The sequence below is a fragment of the Nerophis lumbriciformis genome, linkage group LG07 (assembly GCF_033978685.3).
Source record: "Nerophis lumbriciformis linkage group LG07, RoL_Nlum_v2.1, whole genome shotgun sequence".
Taxonomy (NCBI): Eukaryota; Metazoa; Chordata; class Actinopteri; order Syngnathiformes; family Syngnathidae; genus Nerophis; species Nerophis lumbriciformis.
In genome coordinates this window covers 53594124-53615338 of record NC_084554.2, presented here as the reverse complement: position 1 = coordinate 53615338, position 21215 = coordinate 53594124, and the positions used below count along the sequence as shown (strand labels likewise).

At 39.8% G+C, this 21215-nt stretch overlaps 1 protein-coding gene across 1 annotated transcript in view; it reads left to right on the top strand.

Annotated features, from left to right (window-relative positions):
- The window catches only part of LOC133609344 (partitioning defective 3 homolog), a 963929-nt gene that overhangs the window by 929898 nt on the left and 12816 nt on the right, over nt 1-21215 (top strand). The window contains exon 23 of the mRNA XM_061964873.2: nt 15210-15325. Within this exon, the coding sequence (XP_061820857.1) occupies nt 15210-15325 (116 nt within the window). The remainder of the gene's footprint in view (nt 1-15209; nt 15326-21215) is intronic.

Sequence of the window (21215 nt, the reverse complement as noted above, 5' to 3'; positions counted from 1 at the left end):
GACCTTCATAGTGCCTGCCTTACTGGTGACGTTTCACTCCGTTCCACCAATCAGATGCAGTCACTGGTGACGTTGGACCAATCAAACAGAGCCAGGTGGTCACATGACCTGACTTAAACAAGTTGAAAAACTTATTGGGGTGTTACCATTTAGTGGTCAATTGTACGGAATATGTACTGTACTGTGCAATCTAATCATAAAAGTTACAATCAATCAATCAAAAGTGTGAAGGAAAAAAGATACTTTTTTATTTCAACCGTACATCCCGTCAAAAGCCTAAAGACTGACTGCACAGTTCCTGTCTTCACAATAAAAGTGCCGCTCCATCGCGCCTGCGCTTTCAAAACAAGAGTCTCCGAAAGCCAGCGCAAACAAGCTAGCAAGCTACGGAGTTTGACGCCAATGTATTTCTTGTAAAGTGTATAAAAACGAATATGGAAGCTGGACAAATAAGATGCCAAAAACCCACCACTTTCATGTGGTATTAGACAGAAAGGAGGAACTTTTCTTCTCCTCCATTTGAAAACGTGGACGTTATCATCACGACTGTCTGATTACAATCAATGCAAGTCATCAGAATCAGGTAATACACCAACTTATATTCTTGTCTTCATGAAAGAAAGGAATCTATATGTTAAACATGCATGTATTATCATTAAAACACCTTTAACATGTAAACAAAAACAGCAAAATAAATACATATAAATGATATACTGTATATATCAATGTATATGTATGTATATATATATATATATATATATATATGTCTTAATAAGGTTATCCAAAAAATAGTGCTCGATACCGTAGTAGAGCGCAATATATGTATGTGTGGGAAAAAAATCACAAGACTATTTCATCTCTACAGGCCTGTTTCATGAGGGGGGGTACCCTCAATCGTCAGGAGATTTTAATGGGAGCATTCGCATACCATGGTTTATATAGGGCACAGAGTGGGTGGGTACAGGCTGGCCTAGGGGCGTGGTGATTGGCTCATGTGTTACCTAGGAGGTGTTTCCGTCTGTGGCGGCATGTTGTTACAATTTCGCTGCGCTTGTTGAGGGATGACAGGTCTGGACGGTAAATAATAAACAGTTTCTCTTTCAAGCATAGGTTGCATCTTTTATTACCACTATTGTAAGGTGTGCTGCATGCAAGAATTTGCCATGTTATTGAATATTCAACATTATTGTCTTTGAGGTCCCAAATGTGTTTGCTGAGTTCTGTGGTATTTTCGCAGGTTTTTGTTCCTGAAAGAAGCCTTGTGATTGTTCCATCTGGTTTTGAATTCACCCTCGGTTAATCCTACATATGTGTCGGATGTGTTAATGTCCTTGCGTATTACCTTAGATTGGTAGACAACTGATGTTTGTAAGCACCCCCCGTTGAGGGGGCAATCAGGTTTCTTTCGACAATTACATCCTTTGTTGGTTTTGGAGTCGCTCTGTCTGAGGGCCGACGGCTCATTTGCAATTGTTTTGTTGTGGTTTGAGATGATTTGTCGTATATTGTTCATGCAGCTGTAGCTCAATTTAATGTTGTTCTTGTTGAATACTTTTCTTAGGGTGTTGTCTTTGGGAAAGTGTTTGTCAATCAGATTGAGGAATTTGTGTCCAATGTTCGTTGAGACGTTTTCGCTGTATGGGGGGTTGTACCAGATGATGTCGTTCCGTTTTCTGTTCTATATATATATATATATATATATATATATATATATATATATATATATATATATATATATATATATATATATATGTATGTGTGGGGAAAAAAAAAATCACAAGACTATTTCATCTCTACAGGCCTGTTTCATGAGGGGGGTACCCTCAATCGTCAGGAGATTTTAATGGGAGCATTCGCATACCATGGTTTATATAGGGCACAGAGTGGGTGGGTACAGGCTGGCCTAAGGGCGTGGTGATTGGTTCATGTGTTACCTAGGAGGTGTTTCCGTCTATGGCGGCATGTTGTTACAATTTCGCTGCGCTTGTTGAGGGATGACAGGTCTGGACGGTAAATAATAAACAGTTTCTCTTTCAAGCATAGGTTGCATCTTTTATTACCACTATTGTAAGGTGTGCTGGATGCAAGAATTTGCCATGTTATTGAATATTCAACGTTATTGTCTTTGAGGTCCCAAATGTGTTTGCTGAGTTCTGTGGTATTTTCGCAGGTTTTTGTTCCTGAAAGAAGCCTTGTGATTGTTCCATCTGGTTTTGAATTCTCCCTCGGTTAATCCTACATATGTGTCGGATGTGTTAATGTCCTTGCGTATTACCTTAGATTGGTAGACAACTGATGTTTGTAAGCACCCCCCGTTGAGGGGGCAATCAGGTTTCTTTCGACAATTACATCCTTTGTTGGTTTTGGAGTCGCTCTGTCTGAGGGCCGACGGCTCATTTGCAATTGTTTTGTTGTGGTTTGAGATGATTTGTCGTATATTGTTCATGCAGCTGTAGCTCAATTTAATGTTGTTCTTGTTGAATACTTTTCTTAGGGTGTTGTCTTTGGGAAAGTGTTTGTCAATCAGATTGAGGAATTTGTGTCCAATGTTCGTTGAGACGTTTTTGCTGTATGGGGGGTTGTACCAGATGATGTCGTTCCGTTTTCTGTTCTATATATATATATATATATATATATATATATATATATATATATATATATATGATATGAGTGTGTATGTTACTCATCAGTTACTCAGTACTTGAGTAGTTTTTTCACAACATACTTTTTACTTTTACTCAAGTAAATATTTGGGTGACTACTCCTTACTTTTACTTGAGTAATAAATCTCTAAAGTAACAGTACTCTTACTTGAGTACAATTTCTGGCTACTCTACCCACCTCTGATCATTTACACACGTTTAAGCACTTGGAGCTTTTTGGGAGCCAAATAGTCCAATTGTTGGTATAAACGGGCAACATTGCAGGTCAAAATGTCAGAAAGTGAAAGTAATTGGTTTCAGTCGGGTTGCTATTGAGTGCTTGGCTGACATAGCAGAGATCTGTTTTTTTGTTTTCCTTACTGGCGTAATAAGTTCCTGTGGGCCCTAAGACCACGCCGCCGGCTAAACCCCCACCGACCCTGACAGGACTACTTTTATTTACTCTGGATTTGTTTCCACGTCAGCCACCAATCGTAGGCTAAATCTGAAATTGGACATCTGTCGCTTTCCCAATCTTTTTCTTCCCAGGCTCTCTGTCAAAATGAGATTCTATCTTGTTTCCTCCTCAATGTCTGAGCGTCCAATTGCTCCTGATTGTTGACATTGTGGAGTCTACCAGCGTTGTTCTGACGGTAATAAGATAAGAGTGCCGGGTTTGGACTACTGGAGTCTTTATTAGTTGGCTTTCATGTTATTTTAGTGGTGCCTTGCACAGATTGACAAAGGCGAGGCTTGTTAGGGGAGATACTAGAACATCTATGTCAACAGTTGGCACAGATCAGGGGAACTCTGGGGAAAGTTATTTTCAGCTGACTCCAAAGTTGAGTGTGGATGTGGTGCCAGTACCACGACTGCTTGAACAGACGACTCGTACTCCTACGCAGACCATGTGACAGTTTCATCGTTACTTGCTTGATGTTTGTTGCTGATGAATCTTTTCGATCTAAAAAAAACGTGTCTAGTGTGTACTATACGTTACCTCATCGATGTTTGTTTTCAGCCTACGGGAAGCATGACACAATATTTCAAAATATGACCTTGTTTAACCCTTCAGTCCACTCAGTTCAAGACTAATGGATGCGCTCCAAAAAGTAGTTATAAGTAAGTCATATATTGTTTTTCTTAACTTTCAACGCTATATATTTTTCAGCAAATATTAGTCCTACTCATACATATAACGTTTTTATATATTTATTATTTATATATTGTTATTTACAGATAAACACTGACATTTAGTATTTATATATTGTTATTTACAGATAAACACTGGCATTTTCTATTTATATATTGTTTACAGATAAACACTAACATGTATTATTTATATATTGTTATTTATCGATAAAACTGACATGTATTATGTATATATTGTTGTTTACAGATAAACACTGGCATTTACTATTCATATATTGTTATTTACAGATAAACACTGACATTTATTATTGATACATTGTTATTTAGAGATAAACACTGACATTTATTATTGATATATTGTTATTTATCGATAAACACTTACATGTGTCATTTTTATATTGTTATTTACAGATAAACACTGACATTTACTATTTACACATTATTTACAGATAAACGCTAATATTTATTATTTATATATTGTTATTTACAGATAAACACTGACATGTATTATTTATATATTGTTATTTATCGATAAACACTGACATGTATTATTTATATATTGTTATTTACGGATAAACAATGACATGTGTTATTCATATATTGTTATTTACAGATAAACACTGACATGTATTATTCATATATTGTTATTTACAGATAAACACTGACATGTATTATTGATATATTGTTATTTAGAGATAAACACTGACATTTATTATTGATATATTTTTATTTAGAGATAAACACTGACATTTATTATTTATATATTGTTATTTATCGATAAACACTTACATGTGTCATTTTTATATTGTTATTTACAGATAAACACTGACATTTATTATTCGTATATTGTTATTTACAGATAAACACTGACATGTATCATTTACATATTATTTACAGATAAACAATGACATTTACTATTTATATATTATTTACAGATAAACATTAACATGTATTATTTATATATTGTTATTTACAGATAAGCACTGCATTTTATTATTTATATATTGTTATCTTCAGATAAACACTGACATTTATTATCTATATATTGTTATTTACAGACAAACACTGACATGTATTATTCATATATTGTTATTTACAGATAAACACAGACATGTATTATGTATATAATGTTATTTACAGATAAACACTAGCATTTACTAATTATATATTGTTTACAGATAAACACTAACATGTATTATTTATATATTGTTATTTATCGATAAACACTGACATTTATTATTTATATATTGTTATTTACAGATAAACACTGGCATTTACTAGTTATATATTGTTATTTACGGATAAACACTGACATTTATTATTGATACATTGTTATTTAGAGATAAACACTGACATTTATTATTGATACATTGTTATTTAGAGATAAACACTGACATTTATTATTGATACATTGTTATTTAGAGATAAACACTGGCATTTATTATTTATATATTGTTATTTATCGATAAACACTTACATGTGTTATTTTTATATTGCTATTTACTGATAAACACTGACATTTAGTATTTATATATTGTTATTTACAGATAAACACTGACATTTACTATTTATACATTATTTACAGATAAACGCTAACATTTATTATTTATATATGTTATTTACAGATAAACACTGACATGTATCATTTACATATTATTTACAGATAAACAATGACATTTACTATTTATATATTATTTACAGATAAACATTAACATTTATTATTTTTATGTTGTTATTTACAGATAAACACTGAAGTTTATTATTTATATATTGTTATCTACAGACAAACACTGACATTTATTATTTATATATTGTTATTTACAGATAAACACTGGCATTTACTATTTATATATTGTTATTTACGGATCAACACTGACATGTATTATTTACATATTGTTATTTACAGATAAATATTGACATTTATTATTTATATATTGTTATTTACAGATAACACTGACATTTATCATTTATATATTTACAGATAAACATTGACATTTAATATTTATACATTATTTACAGATGAACACTAACATGTATTATTTATATATTGTTATATACAGATAAACACTGACGTTTATTATTTATATATATCGTTATCTACAGATAAACACTGACGTGTATTATTTATATATTGTTATTTATAGATAAACACTGACATGTGTTGTTTATATATTGTTATTTACAGATAACTGACATTTATTATGTATATATTTTTATATATAGATAAACACTGACGTGTTATTTATATATTGTTATTTACAGACAAACACTGACAATTATTATTTATATATTATTTACAGATCAACACTGACATTTATTATTTATATATAGTTATTTACAGATAAACACTGACATTTATTATTTATATATTGTTATTTACAGATAAACACTGACATGTATTATTGATATATTGTTATTTACAGCTGAAATGGAGCAAAAGTGACCACCTGATTCTCATGAATTCATCATTTACTGAGAGGACGACTTTCAAAAACCAAAATGAAAGTGTCATTATTGTGTCAGCAGCATGTCGTATACTGCTAGTTTCACAAACTGTACAAAAACAAGGTTGACATTGTGATGTGTGATAGAAGCAAACAAACAGGAAACAGTAACACTCACCACTTCCTATCTGATGGTTCCACTGCCCTCAGCGACAAACCCTAACGACCACCAAGGATCCAGCTTGTTTGTCCTTCATTGGCGGAACCGAGTCATTACGGACAGTTTTTGATCGTTATCGATATCCGACCCAGTTTTTTAAACGCTTACATTTGAGTTACGGTTCCAACTCGCTACCGTCTGAAGTAGTGATTGTCACAAGAAACAATGAAGCCTTAATATATTGTGGCATGACACATTTAATGGAGAGTAACTTGTAGCATAGTTACATTTAATGGAGAGTAACTTGTAGCTTAGTTACATTTAATGGAGAGTAACTTGTAGCTTAGCTACATTTAATGGAGAGTAACTTGTAGCTTAGCTACATTCAATGGAGAGTAACTTGTAGCTTAGCTAAATTTAATGGAGAGTAACTTGTAGCTTAGCTAAATTTAATGGAGAGTAACTTGTACCTTAGTTACATTTAATGGAGAGTAACTTGTAGCTTAGTTACATTTAATGGAGAGTAACTTGTAGCTTAGCTACATTTAATGGAGAGTAACTTGTAGCTTAGCTACATTTAATGGAGAGTAACTTGTAGCTTAGTTACATTTAATGGAGAGTAACTTGTAGCTTAGTTACATTTAATGGAGAGTAACTTGTAGCTTAGCTACATTTAATGGAGAGTAACTTGTAGCTTAGCTACATTTAATGGAGAGTAACTTGTAGCTTAGCTACATTTAATGGAGAGTAACTTGTAGCTTAGTTACATTTAATGGAGAGTAACTTGTAGCTTAGTTACATTTAATGGAGAGTAACTTGTAGCTTAGCTACATTTAATGGAGAGTAACTTGTAGCTTAGCTACATTTAATGGAGAGTAACTTGTAGCTTAGCTACATTTAATGGAGTGTAACTTGTAGCTTAGCTACATTTAATGGAGAGTAACTTGTAGCTTAGTTACATTTAATAGAGAGTAACTTGTAGCTTAGTTACATTTAATGGAGAGTAATTTGTAGCTTAGCTACATTTAATGGAGAGTAACTTGTAGCTTAGCTACATTTAATGGAGAGTAACTTGTAGCTTAGTTACATATAATGGAGAGTAACGTGTAGCTTAGCTACATTTAATGGAGAGTAACTTGTAGCTTAGTTACATTTAATGGAGAGTAACTTGTAGCTTAGTTACATTTAATGGAGAGTAACTTGTAGCTTAGCTACATTTAATGGAGAGTAACTTGTAGCTTAGTTACATTTAATGGAGAGTAACTTGTAGCTTAGCTACATTTAATGGAGAGTAACTTGTAGCTTAGCTACATTTAATGGAGAGTAACTTGTAGCTTAGTTACATTTAATGGAGAGTAACTTGTAGCTTAGCTACATTTAATGGAGAGTAACTTGTAGCTTAGTTACATTTAATGGAGAGTAACTTGTAGCTTAGCTACATTTAATGGAGAGTAACTTGTAGCTTAGTTACATTTAATGGAGAGTAACTTGTAGCTTAGCTACATTTAATGGAGAGTAACTTGTAGCTTAGCTACATTTAATGGAGAGTAACTTGTAGCTTAGCTACATTTAATGGAGAGTAACTTGTAGCTTAGTTACATTTAATGGAGAGTAACCTGGAGCTTAGTTACATTTAATGGAGAGTAACTTGTAGCTTTTGGAGCAACATATGTTGCCATCCAGGCAACGTTATCATGGACGCCCCTGCTTATTTCAGCAAGACGGTGCCAAGCCACGTGTTACAACAGCGTGGCTTCGTAGTAAAAGAGTGCGGGTACTAGACTGGCCTGCCTGTAGTCCAGACCTGTCTCCCGTTGAAAATGTGTGGTGCAATATGAAGGCTAAAATATGTGAAGGGAGACTGTTGAACAACTTAAGCTGTACATCAAGCAAGAATGGGAAAGAATTCCACCTGAGAAGCTTCCAAAATGTGTCTCCTCAGTTCCCAAACCTTTACTGAGTGTTGTTAAAAGGAAAGGCCATGTAACACAGTGGTAAAAATGCCCCTGTGACAACTTTTTTGCAATGTGTTGCTGCCATCAAATTCTAAGTTCATGATTATTTGCCAAAAATAATAATGATAATAATTTGCTCTCCTATTTCTGGGGCTGAGGTTGCCGAGGTAGTTAAAAAGCTCCTCGGTGGCAAGGCCCCGGGGGTGGATGAGATCCGCCCGGAGTTCCTTAAGGCTCTGGATGTTGTGGGGCTGTCTTGGTTGACAAGACTCTGCAACATCGCGTGGACATCGGGGGCGGTACCTCTGGATTGGCAGACCGGGGTGGTGGTTCCTCTCTTTAAGAAGGGGAACCGGAGGGTGTGTTCCAACTATCGTGGGATCACACTCCTCAGCCTTCCCGGTAAGGTCTATTCAGGTGTACTGGAGAGGAGGCTACGCCGGATAGTCGAACCTCGGATTCAGGAGGAACAGTGTGGTTTTCGTCCTGGTCGTGGAACTGTGGACCAGCTCTATACTCTCGGCAGGGTCCTTGAGGGTGCATGGGAGTTTGCCCAACCAGTCTACATGTGCTTTGTGGACTTGGAGAAGGCATTCGACCGTGTACCCCGGGAAGTCCTGTGGGGAGTGCTCAGAGAGTATGGGGTATCGGACTGTCTTATTGTGGCAGTCCGCTCCCTGTATGATCAGTGCCAGAGCTTGGTTCGCATTGCCGGCAGTAAGTCGGACACGTTTCCAGTGAGGGTTGGACTCCGCCAAGGCTGCCCTTTGTCACCGATTCTGTTCATAACCTTTATGGACAGAATTTCTAGGCGCAGTCAAAGGCGTTGAGGGTATCTGGTTTGGTGGCTGCAGGATTAGGTCTCTGCTTTTTGCAGATGATGTGGTCCTGATGGCTTCATCTGGCCAGGATCTTCAGCTCTCACTGGATCGGTTCACAGCCGAGTGTGAAGCGACTGGGATGAGAATCAGCACCTCCAAGTCCGAGTCCATGGTTCTCTCCCGGAAAAGGGTGGAGTGCCATCTCCGTGTTGGGGAGGAGATCTTTCCCCAAGTGGAGGAGTTCAAGTACCTCGGAGTCTTGTTCACGAGTGAGGGAAGAGTGGATCGTGAGATCGACAGGCGGATCGGTGCGGCGTCTTCAGTAATGCGGACGCTGTATCGATCCGTTGTGGTGAAGAAGGAGCTGAGCCAGAAGGCAAAGCTCTCGATTTACCGGTCGATCTACGTTCCCATCCTCACCTATGGTCATGAGCTTTGGGTCATGACCGAAAGGACAAGATCACGGGTACAAGCGGCCGAAATGAGTTTCCTCCACCGAGTGGCGGGGCTCTCCCTTAGAGATAGGGTGAGAAGCTCTGCCATCCGGGGGGAGCTCAAAGTAAAGCCGCTGCTCCTCCACATGGAGAGGAGCCAGATGAGGTGGTTCGGGTATCTGGTCAGGATGCCACCCGAACGCCTCCCTAGGAAGGTGTTTCGGGCACGTCCGACCGGTAGGAGGCCACGGGGAAGACCCAGGACACGCTGGGAAGACTATCTCTCCCGGCTGGCCTGGGGACGCCTCGGGATCCCCCGGGAGGAGCTGGACGAAGTGGCTGGGGAGAGGGAAGTCTGGGCATCCCTGCTTAAGCTGCTGCCCCCGCGACCCGGCCTCGGATAAGCGGAAGAAGATGGATGGATGCATGACCAGTTTTTGCTGTCTATTCAATTGAATATAAGTTGAAAAGGATTTGTTGCACACCGTGACAACCTCACTGCTCTTGGGGTTTTGTATGTCTGCATTGAAAGTACATTTTGGTTTCTTCCTTACTCCACGACACTTCATTAACATGAACTATGTCATCGTGGGGGACTCGCCCCTTTGGGTTCCTCGGACCACCAATGACGGACATGACAGGCTTGACGGTTTGGAGATTTTGTTTATTTTTCAATAAACCTTCTCTGGTCATTTTTCAGCTACTCGCCTCTTCTCCCCGTCTCGCACTTTTCAGTCTTTTGCGTCTTCGTCTCAGTCTCGCTCTTGCTTCAGCTCGGGCTCGGGTTCGTTCTCGTCCAACCCCCTCCTTCCCGGCTGCTGCCCTTTTATACAGTGCCAGGTGTTGAGACAACTGCGCCCAGGTGGGCCATCTACGCACCTGTCGCCCATCCTGGAGCCGGCGCTGGCGTGCCCCGCCTCGCTGCAGGTCCGCAGGCCACCCCTCCTCACAGTCATCAACAAAGTTTAAAATACTTCTGTCTCTCCATTCGCTGCCTTCTTGCTGCAAATGATTTCCACGAGCGCACCTTGCCGTGTCCCAGCAGACTGTGAGAACCCTGCTTTGTCTCAGCAGCAGTGTTGGGACTAACTACTGTAACGCCGTTTGTTTCGGCGGTAACTAGTAATCTAACGCGTTATTTTTTATATTCAGTAACTCAGTTACCGTTACTACATGATGCGTTACTGCGTTATTTTACGTTACTTTTTATGTAGTATAAAGTGTGTTTTATTGGAGCGCTGCTGTGTCATCGTTCTGATTCTTCTTGTGTCACAAGCCGGAGAAGAGAGAGAGACATGCGCTCTGTGTGGGTGTGAGTGAGTGTGGGGAGGGAGGAGAGGGAGGAGAGGGAGGAGAGGGAGGGAGGGAGGGGAGGGGGCGTGTCTGATCATGGCGGAGCCAGAAGTCGAATTTGCTAACATGGAGATATTTTCACTACTTTTCTTTTGTCGAGCTCAAAGAAAAGAACATTTTAGTTAAATGTAAATTGTGCTTTGGATCAAAGATCCCATCTACTGCCCAAAACAGCAATTCAAATCTGCTGAAACAAGCTACATAAGCAACATGCTTCGACGAAGCTAGTAAAGAGAGATAGAGACTCTGATGCCACTTCACCTCCAACACTTTAGGATTAAGTCTGCCTCCGCTCATCATTCACCGCTGAAGGTACACACACTCTGTCAATCAATGTTCCCTCTAATTGTTCATGTGTGTGAGCAAATTATTACACTTTATGTGTGGTGTTGGAGTTGTCCGACTTTTTGTGTGGCTGTAAACGCATCACTGGCTAAGTGCCATATGTGCAAGTGTTGTCACACGTGAGAAAGAGCGAGTGGCTGCTGTTGATATAACAAAGTAGCTTTTGGTCTGGTTTGTACTGCAGAAAATGACCACTTTTGCTAGATATCATTTTTTTTTACTAATGTTTTGGTGATGTGTTTATGGCCGACAATAAAGAGTTTTGCTCAGTAAAGAAAATGCCTGGTTAGGCTTTGTGTATGTAGTGTGTGCCTTTCTTGGTTTACATCTATGCGGTTATTATGCTGTTTGTTACTTATGTATGTTATGTTGCAGCTATTTAAGATAGTTTTGTCAATTTGTTCTGGCCAGAAACAAATTGGCCTTTGTAACATATCTTTGTCTTTGTGTGTTGTATGTAGACCACATTGCTTAGCAGAGTTGAGTGATGCAAATGCATGTCAAGTTGATCAACAGATTGTATTATTCTCCAGTGCAATAACAGTACTGAAATGAAGGCTAAAAGGGCATTAATGGGAGCTTTAAAAAAAAAAAAAGAAGAAAAAAAGAAGTAACTAAATACCGTATTTTCCGCACTATTAGCCGCACCTAAAAACCACAAATTTTCTCAAAAGCTGACAGTGCGGCTTATAACCCGGTGCGCTTTATATATGGATTAATATTACGATTCATTTTCATAAAGTTTCGATCTCGCAACTTCGGTAAACAGCCGCCATCTTTTTTCCCGGTAGAACAGGAAAGAGGAAGTGCTTCTTCTTCTACGCAAGCAACCGCCAAGGTAAGCACCCGCCCCCATAGAACAGGAAGCGCTTCTTCTTCTACTGTAAGCAACCACCCGCCCGCGTAGAAGAAGAAAAAGCGCGCGGATATCACCGTACGTTTCGTTTCCTTTGTGTGTTTACATCTGTAAAGACCACAAAAATGGCTCCTACTAAGCGTCAGGGATCCGGTTCATGAAAAGACGCAATCTCTCCATCCGCACACGGATTACTATTTCACAGCAACTGATATTCCTGTGAAACGCACTGTGGATACAACGGGAGCACGTACGGTGAATATTCGCACCACAGGGAATGAGAAGTCATCCTTCACTGTGGTTCTAGCTTGCCATGCTAATGGCCAGAAACTTCCACCCATGGTGATATTCAAAAGGAAGACCTTGCCAAAAGAGACCTTTCCAGCCGGCGTCATCATAAAAAGCTAACTCGAAGGGATGGATGGATGAAGAAAAGATGAGCGAGTGGTTAAGGTAAGTTTACGCGAAGAGGCCGGGTGGCTTTTTTCACGCAGCTCCGTCCATGTTGATATACGACTCCATGCGCGCCCACATCACGCTGGTTTTTAATATATTATTAAAGTTTGACTGACCTATCTGACTGTTTTTTTGACATTCCTTTAGCGCAGTTAGATGCGGCTTACAACACGGGGCGGCTTATAGGTGGACAAAGTTTTGAAATATGCCGTTCATTGAAGGCGCGGCTTTTAACCCAGGGCGCCTTATGGTGCGGAAAATACGGTAGTTACTTTCCACAGTAACGCATTACTTTTTGGTGTAAGTAACTGAGTTAGTAACTGAGTTACTTTTGAAATGAAGTAACTAGTAACTGTAACTAGTTACTGCTTTGCAGTAACTAACCCAACACTGCTCAGCAGCATGGAGAGACTCTAGTGGTGTTATTGGATGGAAACAAACACGGATGTTCCTTCATTTGATTTGAGAAAATGTCTCGTTTGATATGACTTTGCATCCTGAGACCTAACATGGTAATAATGTGATCGGCCCTCCTGGTGTAATGTCATTACTCTCCTGCATGGCGTCATCCACCTCCTCCCGTCTTTGTCACAGCAAATTGTCACAAGTATCAATTCCTCATCACTCCAAATCAAATTACCAGCATGACTAATTTTCTGCCTCGCACTTTGGCCTCCGTGGGACGGACTTTGGGAGTGTTGTTGCAGAGCCTCGTCCAGCATATGACTACAATTTGCCAGGGAATTGCAAAGGTAGAAAAAAAGGGAGGTGTTGTCTTGGCTGAGTGAGACGTAATTGTGTGTTGTTGTTGCAGCTGTCCCAGCCGAGGAGACGACATGTGTCCAAGTTGGCGTCTCTGCTGACGGCCCTTCCAGCCGCAAACACATCTTTAACCTATCGCCGTTTTTCCCCCCACTCGACCGCTTCGGTCATCATTTGGCTTTAACGTTTTGTACACCTGCAACATTGAAGTCCCGAATTACATTTTTGTTTTTGGACACAGGCGTACATTTGACCAAATATCTGTGGTTATACATCACAATAGTGTGTGTGTATATATATATATATATATATATATATATATATATATATATATATATATGTACTGTATGTATGTATATATATATATATATATATATATATATATATATATGTATGTAAGTATGTATGTATATACTGTATATATATAAATATATATATACTGTATGTATGTATATATGTATTTATATAAATATATATATATATGTATGTATCTATGTATTTATATATGTATATATGTATGTAAGTATATATGTGTATATATGTATGTATATATATATATGTATGTATGTATGTATATATGTATGTATATACATATATATATAAATATATATATATATATATATATGTATGTATGTACGTATGTATATATGTATGTATGTATGTATGTATATATAAATATATTTATACTGTATGTATGTATATATGTATTTATATAAATGTATTTATATAAATATACTGTATATATATATGTATGTATATATGTATTTATATATGTATATATGTGTACATATATGTATAGATGTATATATATATATATATGTGTGTGTATATATATGTATATGTTAATATACATATATATGTATATATACATATATATGTATATATACATATACTGTATATATGAATGTATGTATATATGTATGTATATGAATATATATATGTATGTATTTATGTATTTATATAAATATATATATATATATAAATATATATGTATGTATGTATGTATGTATGTATGTATATATATATATATGTATGTATATAAATATATATATGTATGTTTATATGTAATTATATAAATATATATATATATGTATGTATATATATATGTATGTATGTATATATGTTTATATATATGTATACATATATGTGTGTGTGTATATATATATGAATATAAATATATATATATATATATATATATGTATATATATGTGTATGTATATATATATATGTATATATATATATATATATATATATATATATATGTATATATATATATATATATATATATATATATATATATATATATATATATATATATATATATATATATATATATATATATATATGAGTGAGCAGCAGCGGTGGCCACGCCTGGGAATCATTTTGGTGATTAACCCCCAATTCCAAACCTTGATGCTGAGTGCCAAGCACCGGGTCCCATTTTTATAGTCTTTGGTATGACTTGGCCAGGGTTTGAACTCACAACCTACCGATTTTAGGGCGGACACTCTAACCTAATATCTAATATATACTGTATATATATATATATATATATATATATAAATATATATATATATATATGGATATATACATGGTATATATGGACAATATTTAGTGACTATTTGTGTGTTTGATGTGCAACAACTACTAGAAAAATTCATATTTTATCGTTGGAATTTCTACCTTACTATATGGTTTTTAGAATATCCATTAGTTTGCATGGTAGAGCAACTGAAATGAGGATTTGTCCGTTCCTTTGACGAGCTCCCTCTGATCGGGGCCATAAAAGCAATGGAATTTTGACTTGTTTCCTTGGCCGGATGTCACAGGGTACCAACGGGACGGAGGGACCGAGCGGGCGCCATTCGGTGACTGTGGAGAGGCAGCGCCAGGAAGACCCGGGCACTTTCCAACAAGCACAAAGGCAATACAGCTCTCTGCCACGGTACGTCTTAATAGCAACTCTGAATTGAGTAGTTAGTCGTCTAGAAGTGAATAGACCGATACGGCCAAAGTTGACCCTTTACTTGCGATTACTTAGTCACTATTGTGCTTTGAAGAAGAATAATTCAAAATCATCTCTTTGCAATGTGCTTCCTCACTCAGCTTGATGGTTCCCTTTCTCTGTTCTTATTCTTTCTTATCCCGCTGGTGGATTTCTTGCGTATTTATCAAAGGCGTTTGCATCAAAAAGCTCACTAAATCCTCCGGACGTCTGTGGACGGTTTTGATATCAGTATTTGTACAAACCCTCTGTGTCATGATCCGTGGTCCGGATTTTGGACTCCTTTAGTTCCTGTTTGTGCACCTCTGAGTTGTTACCATAGCTGCTTATTATTTTCACCTGCCTCTTGTGTTCGGGACGCTCACCTGTTGCTCATCAGAGACATTATTTAAGCCTGCCTTTGCCGGTCACTCGTCCTGGATTCTTTGTTTGCTTCACGCTACTGTTACGAAGGTTTTGCTTGCCTCCTAGCTCATGCTAAGTCTAGCTTCAAGTGCTATCGGCACCTTGTTCGGTCGGTTGTTTTCTGTTTAGTACCTCTTTGATTCTTGTTTCAAGAGTAAATCATGTTCCTACCTGCAAGTCCTGTCCAGAGCGTTCTTGTAACACCGTCAACTTGAGCAATCATCACACGTACGGCCTTGCTTTTTATGAGGGTTGTCGAAATGAAAAATGATTCCATTGTATCCATATTAATCTGACAAAAACATGTCCAAGCAATTAACCCAGGGTAGAATGACTCTGAAACGTCTCTGGGATTTGGGGCAGTTTGTCCAAGGAGTCTTACCTTGGCGCTTGCACAAGGTAAGTTGGGTAGTGGACCTCACCATGGGAAATTTGAGTAAAAACAAAAAAATCACATTAATTATTATTATTAGTTACATTCTCGGGGGCGGTACCACTGGATTGGCAGACCGGGGTGGTGGTTCCTCTCTTTAAGAAGGGGAACCGGAGGGTGTGTTCTAACTATCGTGGGATCACACTCCTCAGCCTTCCCGGTAAGGTCTATTCAGGTGTACTGGAGAGGAGGCTACGCCAGATAGTCGAACCTCGGATTCAGGAGGAACAGTGTGGTTTTCGTCCTGGTCGTGGAACCGTGAACCAATTCTATACTCTCGGCAGCGTCCTGGAGGGTGCATGGGAGTTTGCCCAACCAGTCGACATGTGTTTTGTGGACTTGGAGAAGGCATTCGACCGTGTCCCTCGGGAAATCCTGTGGGGAGTGCTCAGAGAGTATGGGGTATCGGACTGTCTGATTGTGGCAGTCCGCTCCCTGTATGATCAGTGCCAGAGCTTGGTCCGCATTGCCGGTAGTAAGTCGGACACGTTTCCAGTGAGGGTTGGACTCCGCCAAGGCTGCCCTTTGTCACCCATTCTGTTCATAACTTTTATGGACAGAATTTCTAGGCGCAGTCAAGGCGTTGAGGGGATCCGGTTTGGTGGCTGCAGGATTAGGTCTCTGCTTTTTGCAGATGATGTGGTCCTGATGGCTTCATCCGGCCAGGATCTTCAGCTCTCACTGGATCGGTTCGCAGCCGAGTGTGAAGCGACTGGGATGAGAATCAGCACCTCCAAGTCCGAGTCCATGGTTCTCGCCCGGAAAAGGGTGGAGTGCCATCTCCGGGTTGGGGAGGAGATCTTGCCCCAAGTGGAGGAGTTCAAGTACCTCGGAGTCTTGTTCACGAGTGAGGGAAGAGTGGATCGTGAGATCAACAGGCGGATCGGTGCGGCGTCTTCAGTAATGCGGACGCTGTATCGATCCGTTGTGGTGAAGAAGGAGCTGAGCCGGAAGGCAAAGCTCTCAATTTACCGGTCGATCTACGTTCCCAGCCTCACCTATGGTCATGAGCTTTGGGTTATGACCGAAAGGACAAGATCACGGGTACAAGCGGCCGAAATGAGTTTCCTCCCCCGGGTGGCGGGGCTCTCACTTAGAGATAGGGTGAGAAGCTCTGCCATCCGGGGGGAGCTCAAAGTAAAGCCGCTGCTCCTCCACATGGAGAGGAGCCAGATGAGGTGGTTCGGGCATCTGGTCAGGATGCCACCCGAACGTCTCCCTAGGGAGGTGTTTAGGGCACGGGGGAAGACCCAGGACACGTTGGGAAGACTATGTCTCCCGGCTGGCCTGGGAACGCCTCGGGGTCCCACAGGAAGAGCTGGACGAAGTGGCTGGGGAGAGGGAAGTCTGGGCTTCCCTGCTTAGGCTGCTGCCCCCGCGACCCGACCTCGGATAAGCGGAAGAAGATGGATGGATGGATGGATAGTTACATTCTGCAGGAAGGAGTTTTCTTCTAAACTTCCAACTTAAAATAGCACATTATTAAAGGGGAACATTATCACAATTTCAGAATTGTTAATACACCCGTCCATTTTCCTGTGACGTCACATAGTGAAGCCAACACAAACAAACATGGCGGAAAGAACAGCAAGCTATAGCGACATTAGCTCGGATTCAGACTCGGATTTCAGCGGCTTAAGCGATTCAACAGATGACGCATGTATTGAAACGGATGGTTGTAGTGTGGAGGCAGGTAGCGAAAACCAAATTGAAGAAGAAACTGAAGCTATTGAGCCATATCGGTTTGAACCGTATGCAAGCGAAACCGACGAAAACGACACGGGAGAAAGCGAGGACGAATTCGGCGATCGCCTTCTGATATGTGTTTGTTTGGCATTAAAGGAAACTAACAACTATGAACTAGGTTTACAGCATATGAAATACATTTGGCAACAACATGCACTTTGAGAGTGCAGACAGCCCAATTTTCATCAATTAATATATTCTGTAGACATACCCTCATCCGCGCTCTTTTCCTGGAAGCTGATCTGTCCAGTTTTGGAGTTGATGTCAGCAGGCCAGGGAAGCTAGGGTCGATCGGGGGTTTAGGTCGCTCGTCTGCGGGAACAAACTGCCGCCATCGCTTGCCGTGCTAGCGAGGTCCTTTGTCCCTGAATTGCTCACACACTCCGGCAGATTCAATGGGGGTCTGGCGGCAGATTTCTTTGACTTTATGGTTGGAAATGCATCTGCTTTGAGTGTCGCAGGATATCCACACATTCTTGCCATCTCTGTCGTAGCATAGCTTTCGTCGGTAAAGTGTGCGAAACAGAACGTCCAATTTCTTGCCACTTTGGCATCTTTGGGCCACTGGTGCAACTTGAATCCGTCCCTGTTCGTGTTGTTACACCCTCCGACAACACACCGACGAGTGTTAGTTAATACCTGGAGGCACACTCATCTACACTTCTGCAATAAAAAAATAGAAAAAACGTGTCAGGGGAATTAATTACGGCATGGAAGGTGCAGATAGCGACGGCTGCGAGAAACAGAAAGAAGGGACAGAGTTGGGCGGAAGTTATCTCAACCTTGGAGCAGAATGGCCACGTTCTAAACGGTCCAAATGAGGGCATCTCAAAGAAAGAACTTGGATCTTTTTGTATGACTATGGATCACATCGACTCCATCATTTGTCTCCTTCCCTCCCACCTTAAGTGGCCTCTTTGACTTGTGTGTGTGTTCTTGTATTTCTACCCTTCTTGAGACAACAAGGAAAAGTGCCGTTCATATGAGGACCGGTGAACAAGTTAGGACCGAACAAAGTACCGTCCATATGAGGACCGGTGAACAAGTTAGGACCGAACAAAGTACCGTCCATATGAGGACCGGTGAACAAGTTTGGACCGAACAAAGTACCGTCCATATGAGGACCGGTGAACAAGTTAGGACCGAACAAAGTACCGTCCATATGAGGACCGGTGAACAAGTTAGGACCGAACAAAGTACCGTCCTTATGAGGACCGGTGAACAAGTTAGGACCGAACAAAGTACCGTCCATATGAGGACCGGTGAACAAGTTAGGACCGAACAAAGTACCGTCCATATGAGGACCGGTGAACAAGTTAGGACCGAACAAAGTACCGTCCATATGAGGACCGGTGAACAAGTTAGGACCGAACAAAGTACCGTCCATATGAGGACCGGTGAACAAGTTAGGACCGAACAAAGTACCGTCCATATGAGGACCGGTGAACAAGTTAGGACCGAACAAAGTACCGTCCATATGAGGACCGGTGAACAAGTTAGGACCGAACAAAGTACCGTCCATATGAGGACCGGTGAACAAGTTAGGACCGAACAAAGTACCGTCCATATGAGGACCGGTGAACAAGTTAGGACCGAACAAAGTACCGTCCTTATGAGGACCGGTGAACAAGTTAGGACCGAACAAAGTACCGTCCATATGAGGACCGGTGAACAAGTTAGGACCGAACAAAGTACCGTCCATATGAGGACCGGTGAACAAGTTAGGACCGAACAAAGTACCGTCCATATGAGAACCGGTGAACAATTTAGGACCGAACAAAGTACCGTCCTTATGAGGACCGGTGAACAAGTTAGGACCGAACAAAGTACCGTCTATATGAGGACCGGTGAACAAGTTAGGACCGAACAAAGTACCGTCCATATGAGGACCGGTGAACAAGTTAGGACCGAATAAAGTACCGTCCTTATGAGGACCGGTGAACAAGTTAGGACCGAACAAAGTACCGTCCATATGAGGACCGGCGAACAAGTTAGGACCGAACAAAGTACCGTCCATATGAGGACCGGTGAACAAGTTAGGACCGAACAAAGTACCGTCCTTATGAGGACCGGTGAACAAGTTAGGACCGAACAAAGTACCGTCCATATGAGGACCGGTGAACAAGTTAGGACCGAACAAAGTACCGTCCATATGAGGACCGGTGAACAAGTTAGGACCGAACAAAGTACCGTCCATATGAGGACCGGTGAACAAGTTAGGACCGAACAAAGTACCGTCCATATGAGGACCGGTGAACAAGTTAGGACCGAACAAAGTACCGTCTATATGAGGACCGGTGAACAAGTTAGGACCGAACAAAGTACCGTCCATATGAGGACCGGTGAACAAGTTAGGACCGAACAAAGTACCGTCCTTATGAGGACCGGTGAACAAGTTAGGACCGAACAAAGTACCGTCCATATGAGGACCGGTGAACAAGTTAGGACCGAACAAAGTAGCGTCCATATGAGGACCGGTGAACAAGTTAGGACCGAACAAAGTACCGTCCATATGAGGACCGGTGAACAAGTTTGGACCGAACAAAGTACCGTCCATATGAGGACCGGTGAACAAGTTAGGACCGAACAAAGTACCGTCCATATGAGGACCGGCGAACAGGTTAGGACCGAAATCCTGGTCCCAATACAGAAAACCATTGCATCAATGTCTCATTTGCACCCCTGCTGGTCAAAATGAGGGTGGTCCCAAAAAGGAGGGATTTTTCAAATTGACTGTCTGTTTTAAAAGTGCTCTCCCTCTGGTCTACATATGAAATAACAAGTGTGTGTAAGAAATTAAAATGCGCCCCCTTTGGCCAAAATTAATTGAAAAAAATGTAAATAAATATGTATATAGAGACATACTGTAATAACTTGAAGTAAATAATGAAGATTATGAAACCAATTACAAGCAATAATTAACTTAAAGCAGTCTCACAATGTGTCGACTTTTTCTTATAAAATTGGGAACAATTTGTCATATTATTTCTGTTTCTGTAATATTGCAAGATTTTCTTGTAAAATTATGACTTTTTTATGTAAAAGTATGACTTTTAATGCAAAATGGTGACATTTGTCATATAAAATTCTGACTTTTATCACAATATTGCCAATTTTTGTTTTGTTTTTTGAGTAACATTATGACTTTTGTCATCTATTTTGCGAAGTAAAATTCTGATTATTATTGTAATATTGCCAACATTTGAAACATTTTCCTATGAAATTGTAACTTTTGTTGAGTAAAAT